At 49.0% G+C, this 18,508-nt stretch overlaps 4 protein-coding genes across 4 annotated transcripts; 1 reads left to right on the top strand and 3 right to left on the bottom strand.

Annotated features, from left to right (window-relative positions):
* Positions 1–1,233: 1,233 nt before the first annotated feature.
* On the bottom strand, positions 1,234–7,482 carry M430DRAFT_105883 (hypothetical protein; the record flags this gene model as incomplete). Its single annotated transcript, XM_024861039.1, has 1 exon — positions 1,234–7,482. The coding sequence occupies one exon, from the start codon at positions 7,480–7,482 to the stop codon at positions 1,234–1,236; it is 6,249 nt and encodes a 2,082-aa protein (XP_024718824.1).
* Positions 7,483–9,635: 2,153 nt separating this feature from the next.
* M430DRAFT_143195 (hypothetical protein) lies at positions 9,636–12,337 on the bottom strand (the record flags this gene model as incomplete). Its single annotated transcript, XM_024862805.1, has 2 exons — positions 9,636–10,309; positions 11,332–12,337. The coding sequence occupies 2 exons, from the start codon at positions 12,335–12,337 to the stop codon at positions 9,636–9,638; spliced, it is 1,680 nt and encodes a 559-aa protein (XP_024718823.1).
* A 779-nt stretch (positions 12,338–13,116) lies between these two features.
* M430DRAFT_143191 (hypothetical protein) lies at positions 13,117–14,509 on the bottom strand (the record flags this gene model as incomplete). Its single annotated transcript, XM_024862804.1, has 3 exons — positions 13,117–13,865; positions 13,923–14,296; positions 14,355–14,509. 3 exons carry the CDS (start codon positions 14,507–14,509, stop codon positions 13,117–13,119), a joined length of 1,278 nt encoding a protein of 425 aa, XP_024718822.1.
* A 1,510-nt stretch (positions 14,510–16,019) lies between these two features.
* On the top strand, positions 16,020–18,265 carry M430DRAFT_277810 (hypothetical protein). Its single transcript, XM_024865721.1, has 8 exons — positions 16,020–16,322; positions 16,388–16,666; positions 16,725–16,806; positions 16,892–16,948; positions 17,012–17,103; positions 17,162–17,449; positions 17,498–17,545; positions 17,614–18,265. Exons 1-8 carry the CDS (start codon positions 16,050–16,052, stop codon positions 18,091–18,093), a joined length of 1,599 nt encoding a protein of 532 aa, XP_024718821.1. The 5' UTR covers positions 16,020–16,049; the 3' UTR covers positions 18,094–18,265.
* The last annotated feature ends 243 nt before the right edge of the window (positions 18,266–18,508 follow it).

The following is an 18,508-nucleotide window of genomic DNA, read 5'->3' as shown; positions in this document are numbered from 1 at the left end:
GTACTTATTGTTATTAGGTGAATACATTAAGTAGAAGTGTCAAAACGGGAGAAACGGACTCGATTGAAGAGTAAAGTAAGGGTCTAGAGACTCTATATATACATGAAGATGTGGCAAAAATCGGCACAACGGATCTCGGTAATAGGACCCTTTTGCCGGGTGGCAATTGCTCAAAATATAGGTCCCTATTAGGCCTGTTCTATATGCGACACACCCCCCTAGGGAGCTGTATTTTGACCCTAATCAGACATCCCTATATAGCTCCTCTAACGGCCCTTTAAATAGTCCATATATCGGCGGCCTGTATAGGCTTCGGTTGTCATATCGTTGTCGGCTTCGGCCTACATAGGCATCGGTAATGTTGTCGGTATTGTTGTCGGTCATGCTATAGATCTGTCGCGAGATCTATAAGCCTTGATATTGTCGGTGTTGTTATCGTTCAAGTTGTCCTCGTTCAAGTTGTCTGTCGTTCAAGTTGTCGTCATTCGAATTATCGTCGTTCTGAATTTGCCACATTTCGCCCGTCACAACAATCCTCACGAAATCTGCCTCTACGCCTAGCTCTCCGTACCGGCTCTCGAGACTATGGCTCCTAGCCTTACTCTCGAGGATGTGGCTCCCGGCCTTTAGATAGGGCTTGACTATGATCGGTATCGGCTTTGTTGTTTTGTCGGTATCGTTAAGAACGTTCGGAATTAAAGTACGATACTCTTCTCTCTTAAGAGTAAAGGAATCGAGCCTACAGCTATAAGGAAGCTTATACGGAAGCAACCCGGGCTCATAACTGTCAAAACGGGAGAAACGGACTCGATTAAAGAGTAAAGTAAGGGTCTAGAGACTCTATATATACATGAAGATGTGGCAAAAATCGGCACAACGGATCTCGGTAATAGGACCCTTTTGCCGGGTGGCAATTGCTCAAAATATAGGTCCCTATTAGGCCTGTTCTATATGCGACAAGAAGGCATCGCCATTTTAGAGATCTATTTACTCGTTTTCGTATAAGGTGTTGATGTATTAGTTCTCAGGGATCCTGTGTATATTATATCGCGGTAAGCATGTAGTAATGTTTCCCCATCAGGGGACTCAGTATTAATATGTGAAGCAGTGTTTTCTAATTGGGTGTAAGAGTACATTAAGATTGCTTGATTATCACTGGTGTGGCTTCGGTTCTGTTCCAGACTAGTACTAGCGTGTTTCCCGACATGATAATTCAGACATCAGTGCACAACCTCACTCCACCACCACTGGACCACTGCCATATAGAATGGAGTCAACCTGTGCAGTACCGTCTGCTCTGACAATCTGCTGGACAATCCGTTCCATCTCACGCCCGATACTAGCAGCGTCCGTTTCTGACATTGCGCTTTCGTCAAACATCACCTTCATCAGATAGCCCCTCATGGTCTTGCTGATCTCCATTACCAATGCATAAGGCTGGTACATGCGCACTTTTGAGCCTTTCATCACGACCCATTGCACCGCATCCTCCGGCGCGGCCCCGGAAGAAGGCTCGAAAGGCTGGAAAAGAAACAACGAGCGGTTGCGGAATTCGACGCTGCTGTGGCCAGCGGCGGCGAAGATCGTGTCCAGATCGTGGCTGCTATGCTCAGTCACTTTCCAAAAGTCTGCTTGCGAATTTACAGCGTATGATTGCAGCGTCTCTCTGGGATCGATGCGTGACCGGAAAGGCAAAAACTGCGCGCAGTTGCCATTGATGGCCTGAGGATCCTCCAGCTCAACGTTGCGACCAGTAAGGAGGTAATCGAACCCAACATCGAGAGAACCGCTAGCCTTGGCTACCCAGAGCTGAAAAGCCGATTGGAAAAGAATTGGAGCGGTGATCTTGCAAGCATTGATAAACCTATCAATTTTGATATCGATGGGATGAGTTATGAATGAGGTGATTCGCGGCTCGCGTTTGTTTGGATACTGGAATGAATAACGGTCCAGGAAACTCTTCCAGAATTCTAAGCCCTTAGCCTTATCGGCCCTCCAGTGATAAAGTGCAAACTCGGAGAACTCGATGTGCTTCAGAATCTCCTGGTGCTGCTGGATGGCTGAGAGATGTTCGGCGAAAATCCGCAGAAGAGTTCCATCGTAGAGTGCGTGGTCCATCTTGATAGCAATTTCTCGTACTCCACCTTCAAGTTCGAGAATAAGATACCGAATAAACGGTCTTCCAAATTCGAATCGGTACTGCCACAGCTCTCGCTCGATAATATCATCTTTGTCTTTTGCTGCGCATTTGTGGATAGAGAGATCCAGATCATCGCTTTTGAGGACGACAGATAGCCATCCATGGCCTTCAAGATGGACAAACGTTGATCGTAGGATGTTATTGACTCTTGTCAACTCGGTTATACAAGCTATCCACTCTTGGACATCAAGTGATGGGGATACTGCTCTCGTTGTCATGAGTACCCATAGTTGATCAGGCCGTCGACCTTGGTTGAGAAACTCGACCTGACCAGGAGGGCATGGAAAGACAGTCTCTATATCGTCCATTGATAGACCCACAGTCTCCACCTCTTCCCGGAGGGAAGGAGGGGGCATATACGTCTTTAGGGACGTGGTGGTGCCAAGGTCATCTACCTTTCTCAAACAACGTGCCATCTCGTCCAAGATGCCTCCGTTCATAACTTCACTAACCTGGATAACATAACCGCTTGATCGACAGAGACTGACCAAGTTTATTGCTGAGATTGAATCGCCGCCGAGGGCAAAGAAGTCTGCCTTTGCTCCGAGCTGGGACCTGTCAACATTGAAAAGTTTTCCCCATGCGGCCTCTAAAAAGCTCTCTTCTTCGGTCACCGTTGGCTGCCACGTGGGACGGTCGGTGTTCAGTCGGTCAATGGAATATTGAGGCAATGATGCAGGATCAATGCTTTCGGCGATGCGACGCAGTTGCCGTCTGTCCGTCTTCCGGGACGGCAATAAAGGAAAAACCCCAAATGGGAATACATACTTCGGTACCATATAATGTGCGAGGCCTCTGAAGCTACCTTTTAACTGTTCTAGGCGCTTAGAACAATCATCAGTGTCGCAAAGTAAAGATTCTTGGCCATGTTCATAGACCACGAATGCTGCCAGATGCGGCTTGCCATTACTTTGGATAACGAGCGCCGCACAGTCTTCAACGACGGCGCTGCTGAGCATGGCTTGCTCAATCTCACCGAGCTCTATACGGTGACCAGCAATCTTTACCTGATTATCTTTGCGGCCTAAACACTCAAGCTCGCCGCCTGGAAGCCACCGCACCAAGTCACCTGTCCGGTAATAGGTTTGGCCCTGATCTCTGATGATAAAGTTGAGCGCCGTGAGATCGTCTTTCTTGAGATATCCATCTGCAACTTGAGGTCCCGCGATGCACAGCTCGCCGATTGCTCCATATGGGACAAATCTAGAAGAATTGGGCTCTAACACCATGGTCGAGACTGTTGGAAAAGGCTTGCCAATATTTCCTGGAGCCGAATCAACGGCCATCTCTTTCGTTGTGACGACCATCGAAGTCTCAGTGGGACCATATACATTGAGTAGGCGACATCTTGGTCGCCAGGCTTGAATAATGTCCCGCGTCATCGGCTCTCCGCCTAAGATAAGTGTTTCAAACCCTGGGACGTCTTCTGGGGAAATCATGCGAGCCACTGTTGGCGTCAGGATTGCCTGTCTCACGTCCATCTTATTTATGACTCCGGCAAGATTCGACAGCATTTCGTCCGAGTCCGCCATACACAATGTTCCGCCCGAACTCAGCGTATTAAATATGTCTTGCACAGAAGCATCGAAGACATAATTCGCGAACTGGATAGTTCTCCAAGTCGACCTGTCTCGCCCTTCTGCATCAAGCATGCTCCCAACGGCTGCTGCGCCGGCATGATGGGGGACCTTGACACCTTTCGGTAGTCCTGTGCTGCCAGAGGTATATATAATGTACGCAAGGTCCGTGGTTGTGGCGTTGCTACGATGTGAGGTTTTGGGGTAAAGAGCAAAATCGATTTCATCCAGAAACACTATCTCGACTGCGAAAGTCTGCCCTGGGAGGAGGCCCTTCACTGATATCATCAGTTGTGCTTCAGTCTCGACCAAAATATAGGAATTGCGCTCGACAGGGTTGCTGGGACTGAGGGGCACGTAAGCAGCACCGGCTTTGAGCACCGCAAGCATAGCGACAATAGCGTCAAACGATTTCTCCAAATACAAGGGAACGAGCTGACCGCGTGAAACACCCCGCTCAACCAAGTAATGGGCAAGCTGATTGGAACGTTCGTGTAGCTGCTTGTATGTCAAGCTGTTCTGGTTTGACCATTCCAAGGCGGTGAGATCAGGAGATTCTTCAGCTATTCTTTCAAATCGTTCATGCAACATCATGGGTTTAGGACTCGAAAACTTGGCAAGGTCCTGGAGTGCAGCGTGCTCCGTAGGGCTCAGAATATCTATTGCTGCAGTCTTGCTGGAAGGATTTTCGAAGAAATAATGCAAGATAGTGAAAAACTGTTCCAGCACAAAAGAAGCTCTGGATTCTTCCATGTCCGAGGAAAGGGAGACGACAAGTGAGTCGGCCTTCTCTTGCAATTCTAGAGTAGTATAATCAGATTGCCAGATAGGCTTCGGGCCGTGAGGCCGGAATATCTGTGTGTGGTCCCTTTGAGCTTCAGGATCTTCAACCAAGAAGTTGACAAGGGTATCGCAAAGATTTCGGTCATGCCCCGCTGCAGAAAGGGCGCGCCGCATGCCGAACTGAGAATTCCTGATGACTGGCCACAGGTTGTCGCGAGCTTTTGTCGCGATGTCTATGAGGTGAGACTCGGGATCTACGAATATACGTTGAGGGACAGTTGTCAAGGTCGGTCCATCCATCTCAGCAACGTTATCAACTGAAACCTCTCTCCCGAAGAAGGTCGTCGCGAAACAGACATCTGTGCCACCAGTGTGACGGGCCAGCAGAATTGCCCACGCGGCATAGACCACCGCTCCTGCTGTCAAGCCAAGCTTTGCACAGTCCCTTGAAAGGCTAATCGGAACTTGCTTGGTAATGGCTATTCTTCTGCCAGTTGGAGCGTGATTCAGCGTTGTTTTCTCAGCCGCCGAAAGATATTCTGACCAGAAACCTTGCTGCTTGCTCTGGTCTAATCTCTGTAGAAGTCCGACAAAATTTCGGAACAATGGTCGCTCAGGCAGCTTCTCAGATTGATACAAGGCGGAGACGTCCTGATAGAGAAATTTGTGTGACCAAAAGTCGAACAGGGCATGATGCATTGTTACGACCAAATAGCTTTGTTGGAGGACAGCCACGCGGAAGAACGATGAACCTAGAGCGACTCCTCGAACAAGATCCTCTCGCTTGTAGTCCTCAAGCCCCTGATTCGTCTCACTCCACGGCAGCTCCATATCATTTTGAACGATCTGAACTAAATGACCTACGATTTCTTGAAAAGTCGTGCGATATATATCTCTCTTATGAAAGACAGTTGCGAACGCTGCTTTGAGACGGTGGAGTTCCAGGTGGCCTACATTGAAAACCCTTTGATAGATATAATTCGTGTTACCGGTCAGTGTTGCAGCAACCAGGCTTTCTTGGAGTGGAGTCAGTGGGTACGCATCATCAACGCCTCCGTCTCGGATTAAAGAAGACCGAAACGGTTCGTCCAAAAGCCCATAAGGCTTCAGGTCTTCGGTCGGCTGAAGTGAAATAACAACATGAAGGGCGAGTTCAGAGATGCATTGACCGCTGAATATATCACTAAGCTCCAGGAGCAAGCCAGCCTTTCGGATTTCCACGACGACTCGAATTGCTTGCATCGAGTTTCCACCAAGGTTCGCGAACGTGTCTTGCCTCTGGATGGATTCTGGTTCAATGTTAAGAATTTGTGCCCAGGTGTTCCGTAGGATGAGCTCGGTGCTGGTCATTGGAGCCTGTGTTAGTGGTTCTTGGAAACCGCGCATCAGCTTCAAAAGGCCGGCTCGCCCTTGCTCCTGGGCCCTTCGTTGAATCGATCTAACATCGGTCTTGTCATTCTGGTTTTGCGGCATATTTTCGTAGGGCAGCCAATAACTCGGATGCATGTATGCTGGAAGGCTCGTCTTCAACTTCCGACGCAATTCGGCCAAGAGAAGTGACCACTCGATATCTCTGCTGGGAACTATGGCAGCAACTAGGGATTTGATGCCGTCAATCTCGGCAGCGATGACAGCGACGGCAGACACGTGGGGATGATCATTCAGTACGGCCCCAATCTCCTTGAGCTCGACGCGTTGTCCTGCAATCTTGACTTGGAAGTCTTTCCGGCCAAGTATTTCAATATCGCCATTTGGATGCTGCAGGCCAATATCTCCTGTCCTATAAAGCTTGCCTTCCCCAAATGGGTTTTGAACAAAGGATTTGGCAGTATGCTCATGCCGCTTTATATATCCAGATCCAAGCTGTGGTCCAGCTAGACATATCTCACCGGGAATACCAAACGGCGCCAAACGATCAGTGCCTGGAGACAGAACAAAAACGCTTGTAGTATCTTTAGGTCTCCCCACTACCCTTGGGTTGCTGGATGGCGTCAAAGATCGTCCGAAATTTAGCTGTGTGCACTCACTGAGACCATAAGAGTTACGCAGGTCCACTCGAGCAGCCCATGTCTCGACGATATCTGCATCAACGGCCTCACCAGTCATTGCGATCTGTTTGAGATATGGTGTCTCCACATTCCGAAGCAAAGACAAGGATGACGGTGTCAAGCCCACTGCCTCAATCTTCATTTTGTTGAGGACCTCATCAAGGGATGTGAGTAACCTCTCCTTCCTGGCGAGACAAAGGCAGCCACCGTTAAGGAGAGTTCCTAGAATCGCTCGCTGTGCCGCGGAAAAGATTGGACTATAGAACAACAAAAGTCTTGTCCCACGGCTTAGTGAGTTGTTCAGGATACCGTTCGCAGCCGCCACGTGTGACAGGACAACGCCTTTGGGTTTTCCGGTGGATCCAGATGTGTACACGATGTAAGCTGGACTCGAAGAATCGATTTCGTGCACTGTATTCTCCTCCAATGAAGGGAGATCGTTCCGTTCGAGAAGGTTGTCGACAACCACACCATTTGTAAAAGTTCGGGCATTGTTGTGGTCAACGAGAACAATTTCTGCTTCTACCTCTCTCACAATGAAAGCGTTCCGTTCGACTGCTCCATCAGGGTCGAGGATAACATATGCTGCTCCGGATTTCAGGATGGCCCAGATGCACGCGATCAATGCTGGCGAACGATCCATACAGATGGGAATGATAGTCCCCTTACGGATCGCTATAGTTTGCGCGATGGCGTTAGCATAGCGGTTTAGCTCTCCAAATGTGATGCTCCGCTCATCCTCAAATTGGACAGCAGGGTCTTCGGAATGCAGCGCGACTTGCTGACAAAACATGTCTACCAAGTTTCCATCCCTCTGCTGCACCAGAGAACTTCCTAATGACAGCGACTTTGATGCCTCTGATGCAGAGGCCATCTCAAGCTCATCGATCCGGATTGGGCTTGACTCGAAGCGACTGAGAGTATTCATAACAAGCTCCGTAAAATGATTCAACAAAACCTCCGCGTGTTCATCTCCGACAGCATCATCAAATCGCAGCGTGAAACGTAGCTTGTCTGCACCATTGATGAGAAGCTGCAACGGACAGCTCGAAGGCAGAGAGCTCGTGAGAGGGAAGTCTAAGGAACTTGTAAATCCAATATAGGACTGGATCTTCAAGCTTGACTCATTCATAATTCTCTCGAAGCCTATGTGACTGTGGACCGAAGCTGCTCGGTGATATCTCTGGAGGCCATCTAATACCTTGTCGATTCTCATGGATTCCTCGAGCTCAATTTTGACAGGATATACGTTATCCAGCAAGCCGATACAGGTCCCTTTGCCCTCAAAACTGTTGTCACGGCCTGAAGTAGCGAAGACGACTCTGCCGCTGTCCCCATGGCGGCTCAATACGATAGACCAAATGGCTTCGAAAAGCAGTCGCCATTCATATCCCGACGTTACCTTGAATCTGGAAAGCTGATACTGGATCTTTTCATCGGCATGGAATACAATCTGTCGTCTCGTGGCGTTCGATGTGGACTTAAGCTGACCAAGTAAGAGCAGAGGCGCAGCATCAATGTCGGCTAATGTCTCCCGCCAAAAGCGATGGCTCCTTTCATCATCCTTGGTTTGAACATGTTCGATGTACGAGCGGAATAAGGAATGTTCTTTCAGTGGAAGACCGCAGTAGAACATCCCCAAATCCACTTTCAACATACCCAGCGAGGTTGGGTCAACTAACATGTGAGGGATGCACATTGTTACTGAAGGTGCCGCTTTCTGTCCGATGCTATCGGGACGATATATGAGGAAAGCAGTCTTCATCCTTGCTGCTTGCAACGGTAGCAAGTTACTGAGCGGCAGCGGCGAAGTGACACGGCGTAGTACGCGGTGAAAGACTTTACCATCATAAGGTCGTACCCATAGATGGGTTCGCAAGCATGGATTATGGCTTGCAAGTGCCTGCCAGGTCCAATTGAGCCGATCCAAGGAGAAAGGAACGTTGCCAGGAAGGCTGATAGTCATTGATACCCATGGCGAGTCGCAGGCGGCAATGCTCTTTTGAGAGTGTAGAGCAGGGTGTTGGTATTCGACTTCCGGATCGTTGAATTCAGGAGCGGACGTGAAAAGCTGTGCCGAGACAGTCTCTTGGTCCAGTGAGATGAGTGTAGGGAAAAGCTTTCCCTCCGTTGTTATAGCAGTAGTAGTCATTGTGAGGAAGGCGAATGGTGGGCAAGTATGATATTCAAATAGGCCAGTTCCAAATGATGATTTTCTTTTATCTTTGGTTATGAACATTGAGAACTCATTGACCCCTTTATATTGGAATAGGTCGATCCACTTCGTGATGTCAAATATCCCATTGTTCTTGGGCGGCTATCCACCTGAGCTGATTTTGCCGTCGATGAGATCAACGAAGGCCACAATGGTCCAATTCGAGAACCTTGACTCTTCCGTGATGAAATGACAGGCTGAGAATCTCATCGTGCAGAGCCACGGTGCCACCAAGGTGCCTAAGTTTCCGTTCTTGCATTGTATGGATGTCATGAAACGCTACACGCCACGCAAGGCACAAGGTTCATATCATCATTTAGTTTTTCTCCACGTAACGGCTTCAGCACATGCCGTGACGGCCTCGGCCCATGCTGACCCGTATTCGCTGAATGTTACAGATGTTGCCGTTTTTGCATTAGGTTGGTATGTATCTCGTCCATCGGTATGGAAGCACGGGTTGAGATCTAAAGTTGTGCTAAGATGATTTAGCCAGCCTCCAAGTCAGCGGAGGCGGAACGGCATAATGTAGGAGTCATCCTCCGCTGATCCTAGATTCCTAGGCAGGCTTTCTGACCAGCTCACGGAGTGGAGGAGAAAGGATAACGTTATGAGTATTGACTGCTGCCCAAAGGCTAACAGCGTTGGTAGTCCATCGACGCAAAATCACATTGCAATACATCCCGTAGATACTCATAGACCTCTACTTAATAGCGAAGTCACAAGGAGCTGCCATATCAAGAAATGGAACAAACATTCTATTCGACTGTCTACAAAAGTACTCGGGATATTTGCCTGAAGCATACACACACCAATCAATCCTGCGCGGCCGCTTCCTTTTCCTTCTGAATGGCAACAGCGTTGTACTTGCGCAGCTTGTCCTCCAAACCGGGAATAGGAGGATCAAAATCAATCCTTACGCTGTTCATGATCCGTGCCAACATAGAGTAAACACCATGAATCATCATGACCTCCATCGTGGCAGCATTCCCCAGCAACTCAATGGCCTGGCGCATCGTTGCCTCGCTAACAACATTGTCGTGCACCAGTTGGAAAACCATCTGGCTAATCAATCGGTGGCGGGGTGTGAAGAATTGTGTATTAGAGAGATCGCCGATACGAATGAGGTGCAACTTCTCGTCGGTATCGAACCCGAGAACACGCGCCACGGGTTCATTTACATCCCACTCATAGGGGGCGTCTAGCAAGGACGCCGTACGCAGAACCGTCACTTGGTACTCTGAGGAGCGCAAAGAGAGGTCGGGGTTCCAGCAGGTGGCGAGAAGCTTCATAAACGGCGGGAAGTTGACTTGGGCGTTGGCGAGAAGCTTGAAGATGTTGCGTTGGAACGGAAGCGTGTTGAGTGCGGCCGCCACTTCAGGAGGCGCGCTTTCAGCATCGACATAGGGGAGAAGATGGCGGTTCGTGACTTCGCGATTGTCCCAGGACGCCATGATTTTTGAAGTGAACTTTGAACCACGGAGGATATCTATCTGGTGTAGAGCGGAGAAGGAACTCTACTGATCTGACTATACCAGTCAAAATTGATGAACTAGGAGGTATGGACAAGGTAAGTTTTCTGCCTTTTTATAGCCGATGGATATACATCCCAGGCAAGTATAGGTAAGATCCCAAGCAAAGATTTCCCTCTCGGCCCCTCCCCCACGGCCCATGGGCCCCAACCTACAAACCTACCGAAACCTGACTCCCGAGCCTCGTCCCTGCTACAGACGTTCCTTCAAGCAAGGTTCAATGACAACCAGTAGTAGTAGTCGAAAACGTCATCCCGGATTGCCGGAACCCTTGTGAGCGATATAATACGACACCAAGAGCTGACCGGAGGAGGCGTAGGCACCTGGCCAGTCATCACGACATCGAGGGGCAGGAGTTGAGTAGGTATGATCCTTCACTGCGGCTAACAAATACCTTAGGTATGAAAGAAGTAAATCCTTACTATGTAGGTAGATTGGTCAAGTACGAGTTCTCCCGTGAGGAATCTTGGCTGTCTGCCGTCTGTCTCCCTTCATTCCCATCTCCACCCAGTTCCGGACGGATTAGGACCCCCGTAAGGCGGCATGATTCTTTCCCCAGCATACATATATCCCTGTACCTCATCAGAATATACATTTCTTAATGGTTGTTTCGGTGTGTGTTAGGATTAGCTGCGTTGATGCTGACGCGCGTTGTGGGATGGATTCAGGGCCGTAATTTCTTACATTGTGTCATTTGAGCTGGAAATGTTCTGGAGCTCCCGATTAGAAGGTTAGGCTCCAGTTATAGATTTGAGAGTACTAAAAAAACTAGACTGGCATTTTGATGCCTTGAGGCTTATTCGGTTCGCTGATCTTTGTGGATTCTCGATAGTATAGCAATTTTGTTATCTAGCTTAGGTCTTTGGAACCCGAGTATTGCTACCACAGCTTTAAACGGAACAACTACGGTTTGGTGCAGATTAAACAGAGTTTCCGGGAAAGAGAATCAGATATTTCCCCTTCCTTTCCAGCTTGTGACCTTCCGACTGTAGTCTAATCAGGTCTATCACACTCTCACTCCACTGAACCGTTTCAACTCGTGGTATTTGTAGAAAACCTTTGACCGCAAGCTCTCCAAACCAAGTCATCATATCGTTAATTTGCGCCTGGGAGCGCATCCCGAGACACTGTGTCAGCCGAAAATTCTTGAAGGTGATTTGCTTCCAGAACAATTGCTGCTGGGTGATTTGAATGCCCACGGTGCCTTGAGGGTCGCCCAAAGAGCCATAGTTTATATAAGTTGCATCAGGAGAGAGCTGTGTTGCCAGTGCAGAGCCGGAATGCCCAAAGACGGCATCCAGTGCAAGCATGATCCGCTTCCCTTCTTTCTCAAATGAGGCGGCGCCTTTGGCTTCAAGCTCCGACTGCGTAATTACAATGTCTGCCCCTCTCGATTGAAGTTCGGCACGAAGCTGTTCAATATCTTCCCTATCACGCACAACGCTGATTGTATGAAGACCACGAATTTGTGCGAACTGGGTCACAAACTGCGCAATGACCCCCGACGCAGCATTCTGGATGATCCAGTCTCCCGGCCGGAGCACTGCCATGTCTTCGAGTAGCAGATATGCAGGCGTGACTCCCATACGCAACACTGCGGCAATCCGGCAGTCAACTTCGGGCGAGATTTTGAGCAACAGGTTGGCCGGAAGGACAGCGTGAGTGCGCCAGGTTCCTACACCATGACGGGTAGGAATTACCAAGTCGCCCGGTTTGAGAGTTCCATTCGTGAGCACAGAGGGATGGACAGATGCGACCCGCGCCACGCCGTCATATCCAGGGATCGATTCCTCGTAGATCTTAAATGAAGGCGAGACTGGGTATCGACCGAGCAGTACCATGATGTCTTGGGGATTGACGGGTGCTGCAATCATCTCGATAAGGACTTCATTGTGTTGGAGATCGGGAGGGTCGAAGTGGTGGAAATGCAGATTCTCAGTCGGTGTGCTACCAACTTTATCAAAAGCCAAGGCTGAAGCGGACATGTTGTAGAAATGAGGGGTTCAGGTATACTTCTGGCGTCGTGAAAAGGAATGATGCTGAAAAGCCCGAAACTTTTCTACTTGATCATGTCAGTGAAGCATAGATGTGGAGATATCAAGGTTTGACAGTCTACGGAGTAAGTGGTGACTTGGTAGCGAGATGCAGTCCGCACTCCTGGTCAGAAGAGTTAAAAACAACGTCTGGCACTATACCGAAGACAGCCATCCGTACTGTCGGGCTTATTATTGAAAAGGAAGCGGTAGTTGGAGGCTGAAGAAGGTCACATCAGGGATGAGGAACAAATCAAAAGACGGGAGAGCCACCCCGTGGTAGAAAACGAAGTCTCGCAGGGGGCGGCCCGTGGTGATCCCCTAGCGGAATCTCGCTTAACACCCGGTTCAGATATTCAGGGGCGCTAAAAGCTTACCGAGTAGGAATTAGCATCAAACGGGTTTTGGACCAAGTTTAGACTGCTTTTCCCTGACTTGGGCGGATCAAATTAGTCGATACTATAAGCTGTGTGCGAGGAGCATGACAAGTGTGATAGGATTCAAATGCTTGCTACATGGTTGGAAGGATTTCTTTTGATACTCCCAGCTGAGCAAAGGATTAATATTTTCTATTATCTAAGGGTGTCTTTGGCTTCGTATGGTAATTGCTATTGCGCGAACTATATACAGTTTGCTGGACTTGTTATTTGGAGAGAATAACAACTCGGTTGATGAGGCTCGTTGCCTTGACTTTGCCTCCCCCCTCCCTTCCTTCCCCAAAAAGGGACCGACTACACTTTGCTCATCAACGTGGCCGATTTGGAAAGGCGAGCTATGGCCATGGTCACAGTGGCGATTGCAACGGCAGCGCCACAGAAGGCCTGCACACCGACCCAACTCCCCGACTTCAAGATTGCTCCAGCCACTGGATTCCCCACCAAAAGCCCAAAGCCTGCAAAGGAGAAACTCATTCCCATTCGCGTTCCTACCACGCCCATGTTAGGAGACAGACTCACAACAGTCGTCGGCGGCAGAGACACAAAGGTTCCGGAGAAGAAGCCATAAAGAATGCAGAAGACGATGATTCCGCCCGTGTTCTTAATGCCAATCCAGACAAAAGCCAAGATGGCTGAGATCAAAGAGCAGGGCACCAGCATATTGAACGGTCCAGTCTTGTCGGCAAGGAAGTTTGGAATCACTCGCCCAAAAAGTGACGCAGCGTTGAGGATCGAGAGCATGTAGAACCCAAGATGGCTGCTCATAATATTTTTGTTGATGACATAGCTTTGAATGTAGAAAAACGGTATATAAAGGCCCATAAAGCCAAAGAACTCGCCGACACTGAACATAGTAAAGGGCACTTCTTTGAACGCGGCAAGCTCGAACAGCCGCCGTGTCTGTGCTGGCTTCACTCTGACTCTCATCACCGTCAAGGGAATAAGCAGGGTTCCGAGCATGATGAAGGCAATAACGCGAGTTGCCCAGCCGAAGCCAATTTTCGGTTGCAGCTGGGCGAAAATGATGGGATAAATGACACCTCCTATCCACAGATAATGTTATCAGCAACTTGTTGTCTACCTGGTCAATTACTACTTACCGACACTGCTGCCACTTGCTGCGATGCCCGTTGCAAACGACTTTTTAGTTGTAAAATATGTCGAAACAATGGCCACACTAGGGATAAATAAGCACCCGCTACCAAGGCCAACACAGAGACCCTGCGCAAGCATTAACTCCCAATACGTCTTGCAAATACTCGTCATGAACATTCCAAAAACGACCAAGAAAGAGCCGACGGCGACAAGGACATTGAAGTATCCCGCGTCGTAGATTGGACCCGTCACGACTCCAATAATCAGCAGCAAGAAGGCCTGAATAGAGCCGATCCATGAGATATTCGAGTCGGATTCATTGGCCAGGAAGCTTGACTTATAATATGTCTGATAGGCACCAAAAGTATTGACAATTCCCCTAGAGTGCACAATTAGCCAGGAATGAAAAGTATCTGCCATCGCTCTCTTAGACGTACCATGAATTTAAGAATAAAGTAAAAGCCCCAGCAACTTGCAGCCATGCAATGACACCGCCATTGGGAATAGTACTGACGGGACTGGGTTGGACGGGAGAAGGAGAAGCGTCATCGCGCGCGTCCTTTTCAAGGTCGGCGGGTTGAACAACAGACATGACCGATAGCTGAGAAGTGGTCGCCTTCAATGATGGGAAACAATTGAGTCAAACAATTGAATCGAGAGTAGCAGTGAGGGCGACAGTCAAAGAGGTCATCAATGGCAGATGCCAGGCACAGTCAAATAAATTATAAGTAAACAAATCCACGCCCTGCCCTTGACAAGGCTACATGATTTCAAAGCAAGTAGTTCGTTCGCCTACTAAGGTACTGCACAGGCTGCACTCCGCAAAGTATTGTTAGTACGGACAAGTGGGGAGGCCCTGCTTATACCGTGGTTAGTAGTAACACATTCAAAGCGAAATAATAAGTAATCATCCTCGAATCACCCTTGAAATGCCTTGGAACTAGTAAGGTAGACGATAGACCAGGAGCCTGGTCCGTACTAACATACTAACCTCACGGTACTTGGGGACGCGCTGTACCTCTGTAAAGCTCGACGTAGCTAAATTCACGCCACAATCCCATAAACAGTTCCCTCGTTTTACCTAAGGTACCGTATACGTGCTTGGATCATCGCGACGTCTCTGCTTACTTCCTAAGTTCCTACGAGACTTACTCCTACAGATCAAAAGGCTACACAAATTACAATTTTGCATTACGTACGAGCAACTAGGCCCATCCCCTACCAAAGCCTACCAAATAGCCAACGTGGCGTCCAAGCATGATCGAATCGACTTGGGGGAAGAAGTCACCGGCTGACAAAAAGCAATGTCTCGCTCAATAGGGGTACCTAAGGCTGCGCACCCGCGAGTCACACACAGCGCCCGCGCGGGGGAATCGGCGGGAGCGGAGCGGCGAGCGGAAGCGGCTGCCATTGGCCGGGGCATGGAGCGGGGGCTCTGACAGGGGGCGGGAACTTAGCAACGGGGGCGGCACGGCGGACAGGGGGCGGCAGGGCTGAGCATCGGATTTCCTATATGGTGCTAGTGCAGGCTCATGCGGAGTCGCACTGACCATTTCCGCCCCGCCAGCGCGGCAGTCCTGCACCTTAAATCCTCATGGTATACGGTAAATGGGCGTATACTGCCGCTAGTAGCTTATAGTCAATTACTAAACACCTGTGCGGCTGCCTTCAGTTACGTAAGATCCTTGTCGCTTACCACCACTAAGGTCGTCTCGATGTTAGCTCATCCTCCTGGGTCCATGATCACATCATCTCTCGATTGTTAAGCACTCTGTTTCAACGTCTGATCAGTAATCGACGGCTCACTCCCCTCGTCTTGTCTTCTTCTTCTAAGCTCCTTTCAACTGGCTTGGTGTATCATGATCCTGGATGACGACGACGACAACTCGGAGACTCCTAACGAAGTAGTCTGTATCAACAATGTAGGTCCAACCGGGTCTATTATTATTGTCTTTCGAGCAATAATATCTTCCCAGAAGCTTTTTTACTCAATAAAATGTTGTTTTCTCCTTTCTTTCTCTTTTCTTCTCGGCCTGAAAACCGCGAAGGCTTCTTCGGTATATCAAAGTTTCTGAGCGTACTTGTTTTTACTCGTAACATCACGAACCTTTCCAATCGCAGTGCAGACCACCATGTCAAAGAAATGGCAAGATATAGCTCAGGAGAAGCGACAGGCAGTTAATTCCCTCCTCCCTGAGAAGTGGAAGACCACCAAGCTTATTCCCCCCGTCTCGGAGCTTCCTGACGTTACTAATTACGCGGCGACCTTTCTCTCTGAGAAGGAGAGAGAGATCACCGCACAGTACACGGCGAGCGAGCTGGTAGGCAAGCTTGCCCGCAGAGAGTATACCGCTGTGCAAGTCGTCGAGGCCTTTTGTCACCGCGCTACGATCGCGCATGAGCTGGTAAGGATTCCAGTCCGATCAAGTATATTCACAGTCGAGTTGATTCGTGTTGTTCGTCACTTCAGGTCAACTGTATCAGCGAGGTTCTCTTTTCACAAGCTATTACCCGAGCCGCAGAGCTCGACGACTATCTGCGCGCTCACGGTAAGCCTGTTGGTCCTCTACACGGCCTTCCCATCTCGTTGAAAGATCAATTCCGTGTCAAAGATGCGGAAACATCGGTGGGCTACGTTGCCTGGCTCGGCAAAAAGGAGACGGATGAGACCGAGTCTTTTTTGGTGAAGAGGTTAAAGGAGTTAGGTGCCATTGTCTTTGTTAAGACCAACGTTCCGACAAGTCTCATGGTAGGTTTTTGAAGGTTGGCGATGACGGAGAATACACTTGTGCTAATTGTTCAAACAGGCCATCGAGACGAACAACAACATCATAGGCTACACGTTGAATCCTTATAATCGTTTGCTTTCTTCTGGCGGCTCATCAGGAGGTACGTGTTGTATTATCTGGGCCACGAAGACCCTTGGAAAAGGGGAGAACAAAGAGCGAGATGACTAACAGACGTCATTTGCCAGGAGAAGCTTCTCTGCTGGCTCTGCGAGGCAGTATCATCGGACTGGGGAGCGACATCGGTAATTACTTTACCAAATCTAGTCTCTAATTTGGTATAAGTTTCTCATCCACTCACTCTCCAGGTGCCTCTATCCGACTTCCCTCTGCTGTCAGCGGCCTGACAGGACTGAAGCCTTCACACGGTCGACTACCGTATCTTGGTGTTGCCAACAGCGTAAATCTGCTTTCCCCAACCTTGTTTTTATCGTCGTCACTGAGTATTACTGGTCCAGATGGAAGGTCAGGAGACCGTCCCTTCAGTCATCGGACCCTTGGCCCACAACGTTGCCGACCTCCGTTTCCTGTTCAAGTCCATATGCCAAACTCAGCCTTGGCACGATGACCCTAAAGTCCTACCTCTGCCGTGGCGAGCTGATGAAGAGGAGAAGGGCAGAGAGTCCATAAAAGAAGGTGGATTGACGTTTGGGGTCATCAAATGGGATGGTGTTGTCATGCCACATCCCCCTGTACAGCGAGCCATTCAGGAGACTATATCAAAATTGAAGGCCCAAGGTCACGAGGTTTGTCAGACTCTCAAGGTCATAATCAACCATCATTAAATCATCTAGGTTATTGAATGGTCTCCGCCTGCGCATCAAGAAGCATTCGAAATCTTAGTAAGAATCTTCATTGTCCCCTTGCCCTTCCTCCAGATTTTCCAGTAACTAACGGAATGGGGAAAAAGTGGAACACCTTTGCCGCAGATGGTGGCACCGATATCCACGCCACACTCTCACTCTCCGGCGAGGCCCCCGTCCCCCAACTCTCAGCCTCCTTTGGAGAAGTGGCAGGTACTCTCCCTATCCCCACTATCAACGATATCTGGGCACTACAGCGTCGGAAGTACGAATACCAAACACGCTACCTAGCTTACTGGAACTCGACCGCCACCTTAACCAAGCCAGGAAGGCCAGTCGACGCCCTAATCGCCCCGGCAGCGCCGACGGCATCATTTCTACCGGGGAATGGTTTGTATTTCGGATACACGGGCGTCTTCAACGTTTTGGATTTCTCGGTGGTCGTGGTCCCGGTTACGAAAGTCGACAAAAACCGAGATCCAAAGGTTGACGGGTACGTCCCTGCCGGTGATTTGGATACTTTGGTTTGGCAGCAGTGTATGTATTTCCCTAACCAAACCAAAGATGGGGCGTCTTTGCTGATATGAAATGCTATGTACAGACGATCCCGAGATCTTTCACGGTGTGCCGATTGGCTTGCAGATCGTAGGAAGAAGGCTCGAGGAGGAAAGGATACTTGCTATTTCGGAGGAAGTCGAACGGTGTCTATCGAAGGAAGAGGTGTCTAAATAAATAGTCACATTAGGAATTGAATGAAAGATGAGAAAACCTCTAGACAATATGTTCTTAGTTATACTAGCGCAGCGTATCAGTGAAGGTGATAGAGCGAGTCGAGGAGACTTCAGTCCCCTTTATCCGTGGTACCTTACTACTGTACTACTGTACTTTTCTCTCAAAACCTGATGCGTAAATCAAATCACTAATACCAAATTAGTTATTGCTTCTCAAATATGAACTATTGCCTTATGTTCAATTTGGGAACTAGATATACAAAAGCTTATT

Source organism: Amorphotheca resinae, assembly GCF_003019875.1.
Source record: "Amorphotheca resinae ATCC 22711 unplaced genomic scaffold M430scaffold_9, whole genome shotgun sequence".
Classification (NCBI taxonomy): domain Eukaryota; kingdom Fungi; phylum Ascomycota; class Leotiomycetes; order Helotiales; family Amorphothecaceae; genus Amorphotheca; species Amorphotheca resinae.
Note: the sequence above shows the minus strand (reverse complement) of the source record. Positions and strands in the feature narration are given on the sequence as shown.

Bases quoted from the DNA above. Each gene is read 5' to 3' on its own strand.
- M430DRAFT_277810 (XM_024865721.1), top strand. From the start codon at position 16,050: ATGTCAAAGAAATGGCAAGATATAGCTCAGGAGAAGCGACAGGCAGTT. The intron at 17,450-17,497 runs GTTTGTCAGACT...TAAATCATCTAG, and splicing joins TGAAGGCCCAAGGTCACGAG to GTTATTGAATGGTCTCCGCC. The intron at 17,546-17,613 runs GTAAGAATCTTC...ATGGGGAAAAAG, and splicing joins AAGAAGCATTCGAAATCTTA to TGGAACACCTTTGCCGCAGA.